This window comes from Eptesicus fuscus, chromosome 10 (genome assembly GCF_027574615.1).
Source record: "Eptesicus fuscus isolate TK198812 chromosome 10, DD_ASM_mEF_20220401, whole genome shotgun sequence".
Classification (NCBI taxonomy): domain Eukaryota; kingdom Metazoa; phylum Chordata; class Mammalia; order Chiroptera; family Vespertilionidae; genus Eptesicus; species Eptesicus fuscus.
Window position 1 is genome coordinate 15,060,659 of NC_072482.1, and position 12,616 is coordinate 15,073,274.

The 12,616-nt window shown below is 43.5% G+C and overlaps 1 protein-coding gene across 1 annotated transcript in view; it reads left to right on the top strand.

Moving 5' to 3' along the window:
- The window catches only part of RUNX2 (RUNX family transcription factor 2), a 222,206-nt gene extending 214,392 nt beyond the window's left edge, over positions 1–7,814 (top strand). The window contains exons 8-9 of the mRNA XM_008153225.3: positions 4,652–4,717; positions 6,491–7,814. Of these exons, the coding sequence (XP_008151447.2) occupies positions 4,652–4,717; positions 6,491–6,969 (545 nt within the window). The 3' untranslated portion in view covers positions 6,970–7,814. The remainder of the gene's footprint in view (positions 1–4,651; positions 4,718–6,490) is intronic.
- Positions 7,815–12,616: the final 4,802 nt, after the last annotated feature.

Sequence of the window (12,616 nt, forward strand, 5' to 3'; positions counted from 1 at the left end):
CGTTTCTTCATCTACAAAGGCCATCTGTGATTCCTGACAATTCTTACACACCAGCTCTCCATATTAGTCTAGAAATTCACGCAGCACGTGAGCTTTACCCTCGGTTATCTTTACCACCTACTCCAAACATTAAATAACAGGACTGCAGCCGCAGCGGTTACCCTAGGGCCCCGAGGGCGAGTGTGCTCACTAACTTGCCAGTGGGCCATGCATGTCTGGCCTGGCCCTCTTCCTCCTCCATGTCTTCTCCCCATGGCTTCTCAGTGTAGACGTACACACAGATACAGTCTCTAAGGACACTGGGGACAACACCAGAGGCATCTGTCTGTTCACCAGTGGCAACTGCCATGTGCGGGCCCCTGTGTGAAACATGAGGTCCGGTGACATAGCGATGCCTGACAAGAGCTTTGAACACTCTTTAGAGAGAATTTCACACAATTTTATGGGTATGGAATGGTATTCAGATTACGTTTCAGTTTTGATGCCATCATTGCTTAATTCTTATTAATTTTTTAATGTGTCAAAAATGTACCAGTTATCATACAGAGTTCCTGATGCCTAATTCACTTATTCATTCTTGTATCCCTCCACTCATACACAAAATTAAAAAAACTGTAAGCTCTTCGAATATAGAAGATTCTGAGGGATAGGAGAAGAAAGTAAATCATGACCTTGACCATCCAAAGCTTACTTTGCAGTTGGAGAGAACAGGCTAAGAAACAGCTAATAATTCAGTAAAGTATTGACGAAGAGCCCAAAAGAATGATATGGAAAGTAAATGCTATTGGAACAGGAGTGAAATAGGAAATCATATAATAGAGCAGTTGTGGAGGGGGCAGCAAAAAGGGTGGAAGGGGAAGGGGAAGAAGATTCTTAGAGGAGAGTAGCCCTAGAGAGCTTGTGTATTATGTGTTCCAATAGAAAGAACACCGTGAGGGGGTTTCATAAAAAGTACTTGGACTTTATTTGAGATTGGTTGGAGCAATAGCTCCTGTCATTTAAAAGGCCCCAATGAAGCTTTGAAGTTCACACCTCATTGCTGAGAAGTATGATGGCTTTTCATGATGTACATTTATACCCTTGTGTTAAAGAAGCAGGGCAGACAACTCTAAATATGCCAACGGATGTCCCGCCTGGATTTAGGCCCCTTTTTCTTTTCCTCGGCCCTACCTTCCTCCTCAGCTGGGATGTGTAATTCCACTGTTTACAGGGCATGAGGCACGGCACAGTGTTTCCTAGCTGACAGCCTCAAATGGCGAGTACCCAGTCTGTTATTTAAAAAAATAAAAATACTATTATTTCCTTTCATTTTAGAGATCTCCTTGCTCACTTTCAACCAACCATTATTTATTGAGCGCCTAAATGAGAAAATGTATGCTAAAATGCTAGGTAAAGGCTTGGAAACATCAAGTATTGTTGTCATTAAGCACTGAAGGAGAGAAAAACAAGGGTTCTACAGATCTCTGCCCTCAACAGCCCACTCTTCAGTTACGACTTAAGCGTGACCTGGGCAAGATCGCTGGCATTAACAAGCAGTGTGTTAAAGACGCTGAGTGGGGAGTTGCAGGCGACGAGTATTAAAGATCAGAGGTTCTCTTTTATCTTCCCTTATCTTGCTTTTCTTGCTTTGAAGACCCAAGAAACCTGGTTATTTCCTTTTTACCCATAGATCTTGGGCGGGGGAAGAGGGAACATTTTTTTTATTTTTAACATTGATTTTATTTTTATTTGTGTGTCATGGGCATCTTATTAAACTATTCTTCCCCCTGTATATGAGGTTGTGAAAAGCTTTTGCTGCTGCTGCTATTTGAATGAGCAAGGTTTTCGCGTCTGTGTTTGTGATAGCTACATTCATTTGCAAGCTGTCTGACTGTGGCTAGGGGTGCAGATAGCAGGTCTAGAATGAAATGTATCTGTAGGAAGCCAGCAGGTCCTTAGGGAATCAAACCCTTGACCTTGGTCTCATTCACATTATGTCATGAGCAACTGAACTAATTGCTCACTATTGAGTAGGTTAGATCAACAACAGGACTTAAAAGAGTTCTTAAAAGTATTCCAAAGACCGTAACTCTCATTGGGGCAATATATAGGCACCAGAAGAGCCTACTTAAATATTTTCAGGCGAATGTACTTACGCAAATAGACTTTTAAGGCAGGAAATATATATGCATCTGTGATTGTATCAACCAGATTCCTTCAGGACAAATGAGGTTCCAAAGAGGTTAGAAGTCAAAGAGGTCTGGCTAGTTTGTGGCTCAGTCTCTCTTAAACTGCTTGATTTTGTAGAATAAATGGCTCCCCTTCTCTGGACCTTCCCTTTCCTATTTGTCAACGGGTTAGATTAGGATGATCTACACAGTAGATGAGAAATTTGAGTTTTTCTATCAGAGCCCCCAACCAGCAGGGGAAGGTAAGAGGGTGCTTTAGGGCGTCTGGAGACATAGCCTAAAGCTTCACAAGTGCAAAGATTTTTTGTCCAAGTCATATTTTGTCTGTCTAAATATTCACCCAGGTGTTGCATTTAGCCCATATCATATCCTTGTTTGTTGTACGGTCTACCCTGACTCCAGGTGGAGTAAAACCAGCGCATCGGGAAGATGTCCCACGTTTATCATGGGCGCCAAGTAACTTCTGGCAGCACTGGCTTAATTTAATCAGTAGGTTGCAGTCAGGAGTTTAAACTTCCCTGGGGAGCTCAGAGACTACAAGGCACATCACTGGGTCGGTTACTGAACCTAGGTCTCACATTTATAAAATTAGACTGGGGTAACAGTACATTCCAGACTCTCCAGGCTTTCATCTTGACCCTTTTAACAAATAGATTCATGTTTTCTTTAGTTTCATTGATATAATATCTAGGACTATTTTTTAAATTTGTAGTTGTAATGTGGCTAGTGACACAGGAATGAATAATTCGGGACACAGTGTCAAAATAACCCAAGAAGGCTGTCTAAAAGAACACCTGAGTTCATATACAAAACAGAAATTAGAAGTAGAGATGGAACCCTAGTCAATGAAAGAAAAATTAGTTATATCATTTGCTCCTGCAACAATTATTATAAATAAGTTGAAGATGAGGAAAGGGTTTATGTTGTTTCCATCGCCCCATCGTAGATTATTATAAGGCAGTGATTTTCAACCTTTTTCATCTCATGGCATACATAAACTAATTACTAAAATTCTGTGGCATACTGAAAAATATATTTTTTGCCGATCTGACAAAAAAAAAGTATGATTTTGATTCATTCACACCGGACAGCTATTGTTGTGTTGGCTGTTGTCATTTTTTTTTTTATTTGACAGAACTCACAGAAAAAAGGTCAGTGCCCCTGACTAAATAGTCAGGTATTGCCTATTTTAAAAATTCTTGCGGCATACTGGTTGAAAATCGCTGATGTAAGAGATCTCATATGATACTGTGTTCTTCATACAGAACACATTGCAGTATGTTTCAGAAACATTTCTTGTAAACACAAAATGACTAAGCAACTTCCAGAAAATTCCATTTTTTGTAAGTTATAAAAATTACTGTGTAATTTATTTAATGTTCGCATTAGCTCTCTTTGCCCAGAAGGAGTTACTGCTCAAAACCTTACAGTCTCCAGGGACCAAAAATGATTGGTCAAAATTCTGTAAACCCAGCAGAAATTTGTTGCATTGTTTCCTATAAACCACAACCAGAGCTCATTAATTGAAAAAATGAATGTCAATTTGCATTAGCTGGCATCAATAAACTGAAAAAGTGCAGCGATCCTGGCATGCTATGGATAATAAAAACATCAGCAACATGGATCAGGTGAAATAGAAAAGGTGGAGGGATAAATTCAAAACCATATTGGAGTTTACTGGCAGGGCCCCACATAAAGGGTTTTAATAAGGCTTCTGCATCAAAACAAGGGAAACCACATGGAATTTTAATTATGACTACAGTATATTTTAAGTACAAATGCCCACGAGAAGCATTTTTTTACGTTGGCAAGCCTCTCTGTGTGAGCTCTCTGCTTCTAGGGTGGTGGGAGAAGGGCGGGGGACAGACATTGATGTTTTAAGTGTGACTTCTGTTGGAAATTGCTCCCATTATTCTGGTTTCTTTCACATGATCCGAGCATTGAGCTTAATGTGTACAGAAGTGGCCCGCCTGTAACTATTAGCTCTGCCAACTCAAGTTCACCTAGATGTTCTGCAGTGAGAGGGGGCTGAGGAACATCTGTGGCCTCGTGTTGTGCCTGTCTCCTGTATGGCACGCATAAGCACGGAGGCGTTCCATCTCATCTGCTCCCATTTGCGATTCTGTCATCATCACTCCTTCTCCATGTTTAAACTTGAGCTTGTCAGAATTTCGTATTTGGGAGGGCTTAGGTAGAGGCCAGTGGAGGAGGGAAGGATTTATAAAAAGCAGAGGGTAACTGCCCAGACGGTGTTAGTTTTGGTTTGTCATCTTGAAAGTGTTTGCTTCTGGTATTAGAAGCTGCTCACTAGCTTTTTAGCCTCTGCTGCTGGGGCCTGTGGATTCCGGGAAAGTACTAACGAGGGGGTGGGAACCTCTCTGCCTCCCGCTCCTTTAAGGCTGTTGCTTCTCCTTCTGTCTTGGAATTCACGGCATAGCACGTAGATGGAAGGGAACTTAGAGCTCATCCCCCTCGTTTTACAGATGATGACACTGCCACCTCTGACTTCTGCCTCTGGCCTTCCCCTCTCAGTAAGAAGAGCCAGGCAGGTGAGACTTTTAACCATGGCTGGGCGGGGCCGGGTGGGCTGTCTGATGGCTACTGTCCGATTGGTGAGAAAAACTTTGGTTAACTGCATATTGCTTGAAACAGTCACGTTTTTATTACGAATGCACACGGTGGCACAAAGTCCTGGCATTTTATGAAGGTCACAGGCAGTGTGCACTTGAACAAAAATGAACAACTCTCACTCAGCACCTTGAAAGAAAAGTATTAGAGTTATTCATTCAACCAGTATTGGAGCATCTAAGAACAAGTGCTAAATAAAAATGGGGCTGAAGAAGTACCTACTCCCCAAGGCTTCACGGGTTACCAGATGCTTCCCCTTATAGAGAACAGCTATCAGAAAAGCAAAATACACACGATTCAAAGAATTGGAAGATTTTAGATGCGGTCAAAACCTTAAGAACACTGGTATCATAAAAGGGCTTGTCACATCTGTCAATTTTAGAAAATCATAACCCGATCTTTGAAAACTGATTTCCACATGAAGTGGTTTATAACTGTGGTTTCATATGCACAGCACCAGAAATATCAATCAAGGAAGCACGCTGTTGGTTTTAGCAGCTAAAGGACTTCACATTTCAGGGGAAACCATCTTTGTCTCCCCGTTACCTGTTCAAAGTGGCCTGAAACGAATTCTATAGGATGTGGTACGGGGGCCTGCTACATGGATGGTGACGTGCCTTCCTCATGTGTCCCCTACCCAGAGAGCCTTTCACAAAAACTTCTGTCAGCACCTGGCCTAAATCAGTCCTATGTCTACTATCAAGGATTGAAATGCAATGATTTCTGGGTACTAAGCCCCACTTTTATTTATTTTCATTTTAAATTGTTAATATATTTTTATTAATTTCAGAGAGGAAGGGAGAGGGCGAGAGAGATAGAAACATCAGTGATGAGAGGGAATCATTGATTGGCTGCTTCCTGCATGCCCCCTACTGGGGATTGAGCCTACAACCCAGGCATGTAGCCTGACCAGGAATTGAACCGTGACCTCCTGGTTCATAGGTCAACACTCAACCTATGGTCGGGCATAAGCCTCCTTTTTAAAGCTACTTATTTAGTTTATGACCCTCAGGAGAATTTCTAAGGGCTAGACCCTCCTTATATATCCCCAGATAATTAATATAGTTCAGAATACATTGAAATCTTCCTTGATTGCAGTCTGGTTTGATTTTTGAAATCTGTTACTCAGATAAAGAAGATTTCAAATTATTTCACAAGTTGAAAAGCAGTGATAGGAACATGTTAGGGGATCTTCTTAAAGTTCCTTCATTGATGAAGGGGGGCCAAGAGTACCAATAGCAAAACTGATGGTTTTGGAATTTCTTTCCATTTGGTTGAGAAAATGAAGCTAGTATGCCTTAGTAAAAAAATGTCACCTTCAAGTATGTGAGGTGCAACAAGAAACAAAAAGAGAGAAAACAATCAATGAAGAGTCAGTGTTAAAGTCTGGTGAGTGAATCTATATGATGAGTGTTGGGTTGGTTTACACATATGACCTAGCACATGTTTGGGTTTTTAAAGCCCTTTGATGTTCTCTGGGGGTGAGGAGCTTAAGGACAAAATGCCGCTAAGAGGGGGTCGGGGGGAGGAAAAAAAAAAAAAAGACTGCAGCGACCTGTGCATTTGAAGGTCTGTTTGTGGCTTGCTGTTCCTGTGGGGGAAGCTAAAGTTTTATTTTTTCTTGTAAAAAATTCTTTCATTATTTTAATTGATATTTACAGATTTTTCCCCCCATCTTCTGTTGTAATTTTTAGGTGCTTCAGAACTGGGCCCTTTTTCAGACCCCAGGCAGTTCCCCAGCATTTCATCCCTCACTGAGAGCCGCTTCTCCAACCCACGAATGCACTATCCAGCCACCTTTACTTACACCCCGCCAGTCACCTCAGGCATGTCCCTCGGTATGTCCGCCACCACCCACTACCACACCTACCTGCCACCACCCTACCCCGGCTCTTCCCAAAGCCAGAGCGGACCCTTCCAGGCCAGCAGCACTCCATATCTCTACTATGGCACTTCGTCAGGATCCTATCAGTTCCCCATGGTGCCGGGGGGAGACCGCTCTCCCTCCAGAATGCTCCCGCCATGCACCACCACCTCGAATGGCAGCACGCTATTAAACCCCAATTTGCCTAACCAGAATGATGGTGTTGACGCTGATGGAAGCCACAGCAGTTCCCCAACTGTTTTGAATTCTAGTGGCAGAATGGATGAATCCGTTTGGCGACCGTATTGAAATTCCTCAGCCGTGGCCCAGCGGTATCTGGGAGCCACATCCCAAATGCATCAATATATACATATATATAGAGAGAGTGCGTATATATGTATATCGATCAGCTATCTACAAAGTGCCTATTTCTTAGAAGATTTTTTCACTCGCTCACTCAGTCATGCTCTTGCAACCGTAAGAGGGTAGCTGTTGAGAAGCAAAAGGCCAAGAGAGACAATCATAATCAGGTTTCAGGTTTTCGATCTATTTTTTCTTTAAACAGAAAACACACACACACACACATACACACACACACACACACACACGTGTACTTTTACAAACAAAAGAAAAAAAAGGTATTTTTGTCGCTGTTGTTTGGTCTGTTATGAATCACCTGTTCATATGCCAATTCAGAGAGGTGGACTCCAGGTTCAGGAGGAAGAAGAGCAAAGCGCTTCCTCTCTGCTCAAACCACGCGTCCTCACGGTGCAGCCGCCTGGGGCCCGCGCACGCTGCAGACCCGCTGGCAAAGCCAGTCGCGGGGCACGCTGAGGGAAGGAGGCAGCATGATGCTTCCGTGGCAGTGTAACTGCTCCCAACCTGGCCTGCAGACTTGCTGCAAGTGCTCCTCTGAACTGGTCGGTTCAGTTTTTTTCTTTTCTTTTTTCCTACTTTAAGAAAGTGACTTCAAAAATACTGATCAGGAAAGGTTATTTTATTTTACTTTTTTTGTAATTTTTCCTCCCCCTTTCCCATTTAACCAAAAAGAAATACCATCCTGAAACCCCTCTCCTTCTTTTATGCAAAACTGAAAATGGCAATACCTTATTATAGCCATAATGGTATAGATAGTGTTTGTGTTGGCTGCGTGTTATTGTTGTTGTTTTTTTAAATTATGAATATGTGTAAAATCTGAGGTAACTTGCTAAGTGAATGGTCATATAACTTTAAAGATATATTTATAATTATTTAATGACATTTGGACCCTTGAAACATTTCTTAGTGTATTGATGTGTTGACTTCGGTCTCTAAAAGTGCTCTTTATTAAATAACAAATTTCTTCTGGGCTAGAGCCATACCTGAAATATTGCTAAGCAATTTCAGTTCATCTGGGCACAATGTGATTTTTAAAAATACTTCCATCTCCAAATATTCTAGATGTAGCTTGTTGTTGTGATGTATGAAGGAAATGTTATGTTTCGTTCTTTCAGATCTTTGATTGCCTCTAACACAGCTTTGCCTTTTAAAGCAATAATTAGGGATTTTATAAAACAACTCTTAGCCCCTTATCACTTAGGTTGCCCTTTATCAGCATGAAATGCTGGAGTGATGTGGTTTTCTCATTTATTTCAAATAGCGATGACTCTTGTCATATTAAAAAAAAGACAAGCACAAGAGAGTCCTTGAACTGCAGAAAATGTTCTGTGGTTTCATAGCAGAACTCTAAATCGCCAGGCTGCATAGTGAAGACGCAGTGAGCCTAGAGCCACACCTGTGGCTAAGGGATCGGTCATGATACACACAGCACAGGAACGCGGAATTGCACCAGAGCTTCCCAACGCACCCGCCTTACCAAGCAGTAGGTCAGGGGAGCCCCAAACTGCCCAGCTAAGGCCCCACTGGCACCTCTCCACAGAATTTGCATTTAAAGGAGCAGAATTAAGTCATTGTCTTATGGGAGCAGGGTCCTCTGAAGCAGAGCCGATCTGAGAGAACACACCAGCCTTCAGGGCCCCACATACAACCTTAGACATTCGGACTTCTCACAGTGGAGGGTAAAGGGAAGGCAAAACTATGTGGAGTCTGGTGTCTACTACTGTCTATGAACTTGAGCAAAAGCCCTCCTGTAGGATGCACTTTGACCTCTCTGGCAGCCACATGGCGAATTCTCAAGTGTGACTCCTTAATAATCCAAGCCAGGATCATTTCATGACACCACCAGGCAAATCCCCGCCCTCCTCCCCACCGGTCAGGGCCCCTTCGTTTGAATTCTGTGCCCCTGTTGGCAGAACTTGGTAGAGATTTGCCTCCAGCCCCCAGAGGCCCCTTGCTCTCTCTAGTGACCCTCAAGCCCACCTTTCTCAGCCACCAAGTGTTGCAGGACAGCTTGCCCGGCTGTGGGACCTGTGCCTCTCACCAGGCATTCATCCCGATTCCTCCTAATAAAAATTGAGGGGAAACCAAAGCCAAACAAAACACGTTGCCTTCTAAAGGTTGTATACCAAGTATGCTTAGATCAAGAAGCCACTTTTCTATTACTAAGTAAGATGGAAGTAGTAATTGATACTATTTATTGTTTGTGTGTGGTAGCTTGAAGCACGCCACTGTCCATTTATTTGTAAGTGTAAAATGTGTGTGTTTGTTTCAGCAGCACTTAAAGAAGCCAGTGTCTGGTTACACATTTCAACTTTAATTAATTGACATAAAAACGTTACCGCCAGTGCCAGCTGTACCCTATTTAATAAAACAGGTACTATATTTGTACGTTCGTTTCTAATGTAAAAAAGGGCTTTTTTAAGTTTACAGTACACATACCAAGTGACCTTAGGGATGCTTTTGTGTTGAAATGCTATTATAGTGGCTGCAGGCAGCAACCCAGAAACACTTAAACTTTTTTTTTTTTCCCCCCATGGGAAACATTCCAGCACGTCATCCTTCCACCCTCACTCCAACCACTCCAATGGGGTAGTTCACATTTTTAGATCAAATTCTGCCCTTTTTTTGGCCTGGGGGTTAAATTTTTCTTTTACCTTTTTTTTTTTTTTTTTTTTTTAATGAACCCTTCAATTGCACTGGGTCACGTGTATGATTTGTGATTTCAAGACCAAAGCACAGTCTTCCTACTGCTCTGGCACCACGCACGAGCCAACACTCTGTTTCCTTCAGGTTGAAAGAGCACACACGTTGCTGGCGACTACAGCGTGGCCGACAGCCGCTGCTCTGTCTGCTCCAGGGTCTCCCCAGTGTAACCTGTCAGAGTTCCAGAGCAGGCACCACAGCTTTGGCTTTAGATTGTGAAATCACATCCAGCCTGGAACTGGGAGACGCGACAGATGAGCTATTGTTTGCTCTTCAGGCTGTCTTACCCCGACCAGAGCCTTTCAGAAATGAGCAGAGAAATCCCACGATTAGGGACCCTCCATTGCAAATTCCGAGGGGAGAAGGTTTGCTTGCTGGCTTAGAGAGCTCCCTCCATTCCCAGGAAAGGGACTGACTCAGAGTCCAGGGTAATACATGGAAACACAAAGCTTTAGCAAAAGTATCGATGATATCCGAAAGAACGAGGACAAATAAAATAAAGGACGACTCTTCCAAACCTTGATTTGTTATTCTTAAAAAAAGATAATGCCTTTAAAAAATACTTTCTGTGTGAGAATTTTTTAGATGTTTGTTTACTTCATGTTTACAAATAACTGTTTGCTTTTTACTGCAGTACTTTGAACTATATCAGCCAAAAACCATAATTTACAGTAATTTCTTAGGTATTCTGAATAAAATTCCATTTTTTTTTTTTTGGATATGCTTTACCATTCTTAGATTTCTGTGGAACAAAAATATGTGTAGCATTTTGTGTAAATACAAGCTTTTCATTTTTATTTTTTTCCAATCGCTGTTGCCCAAGATTTGCTTCCCATGCACATATTGTACAAATTCTGCTTTGTGCCACAGGTCACGATTGTGGACGAGTTTACTCTGAACTTCAAAGGGACTATTTGTATTGTATGTTGCAACTGTAAATTGAATTATTTGGCATTTTTCTCATGATTGTAATATTAATTTGAAGTTTGAATTTAATTTTCAATAAAATGGCTTTTTTTGGTTTTGTTATGTGTGTACATTGGGTCTTTCCTCATTTGCGGTTTCTTCTCTAGTCTCACGCCTACTCCTGTCTACACCTGGGCACTTACTGGTCATAGGCCTCGCCAGGGCTGAATGAGAGCAGAGAGCCAGTGTTACTGATGAGAGGGAAAAAAATCTTGGTAAGCGCTGGGTTCTTGTCCTACTCCTGAAGAGGGGTGGGCAAAGAATTTAGCAGTGAATCCACTTCCTTATCAGCCTGTGTCTGAAGGAAAGAATGCTCACCCCCTTTGCCAACTGTGGATGGGTCAGCGTGTAAAGACAGCAGCCTCGATGGTTTCATGAGTCTAATCTCTGAGCACATGAACGGACCAGCAAGTACACCGCTGCCTGTAGTCAGATCACAGGCTGCCCAGCCACAGTGGGTAGTCTATTTGCCTTCCCACATCTCTTTTGGGTTCTTAAAAAGACAGTCAACCGAAGCCCAAGGATAAGTAAAACAGGATTTTGGCCTGGAGAGCTCTAGCCTCAGAAAAATTCTACTTGTGAGCATAACTATAGTTTTCAGATTGTTTTTTTTTTTTTTTTTTCTGGGCCATTGTTTGTTTTTGGTAAGTCCCTCCCCTGTGACGAGGCAGAGGGCCTGGGTAGAGTGGTGGCTTTTTCTACGTCTGTGCTGTCTGTAGGCCTTGGCTGGCCACAGTTCTAAAACGGGGACCAGGAAACTAGTGTAGAGTAGCTCCAGAGCTGGCCAGTGGCACACGTCACGCTCTAGTTAGAGGCCTCCTTAAGATCCGCTCACTCTTACCCCGCGGGCACTGTTTTCTGAGAAACCGTGGAAACGGCTCATTTCTAAGACTAGGAGACATCCTAAAAGCACTTGAGTGGACTTAGGCCAGGGAACTTGTTTGCAACTCTCTGAGGATGTATACTTATTTATCCTTTTAAATTAAACATGTGTGTGACCTCAAAAGGCGTCGCATGGGAGGTGGGCAGGGGGGCGTGCTCTCCCGCTCCAGCTGGGTCTCCTCTGGGTCTCAGGTTCTTGGTTTGTGGAAAGGCGCTGGGCTGGTCCATGGCACTAGGGACGTTTCCGGCTGGGCGGTGCTTCGCTGTGTGTGGAGGGAGTGGGGCCCTGTGCACTGGGGGTTCAGCAGCAGCCCTGGCTTCACCCACTAGATGCCAGTGGCACAGCCCCAGTCCTGACAAAGAAAAAATATCTCCAGACATTGCCAGATGTCCCCTGGGAGGACCCCACCCCACCCCCCTAATTGAGAACCGCTGGGCTAGAGGCTCTCTCTAAATTCTCAGGCTAGGTTACTGACCGGTCTGCTGTGCGGAAACACTGCTCATTGAAACATTACAGCCAGGGCCAGGGAGGAGACGGAGGGGCGTCCCAGTGGTGGGGGTACATCAGCCTGTTCCAGCCCATCTCCTGCTGGCACCCTAAGGTTTGGGTGTGCTGCGCGGGAGGCTCCTGGCCTTGCCGATCCCATCCCTCATCCTCCCTGCATTGCACGGTACAGCCGCGATCGGCACAGCTGTGGGCTTTGTTAGGCCTGGACGCTTGGCCATGTTTATCATGGCTGCTTCTGTTTCTTACGGGAAACGACAGGCGGGAGAAGAAAGCAATTTCTGCAGTGTTTTTGACCCCTGGTGTCCCCTGCCCCCCAAATATTTAATCATCAGACATTTCTCCCAGAGTGGGTGTTTCCTGTTAACTCAATCCCAGCCGAGATGGCCCCATAAACACCTCAGCTCTCTGTCCCAGAGTTTATTTGGCTGGGAAATGGGTATCGCCATGTAAACAGGAAGCCCCCTGAAGTTATTATGTACAGATGCGGCCGAAGAGCACGTGTTTATATTTATGGGATTT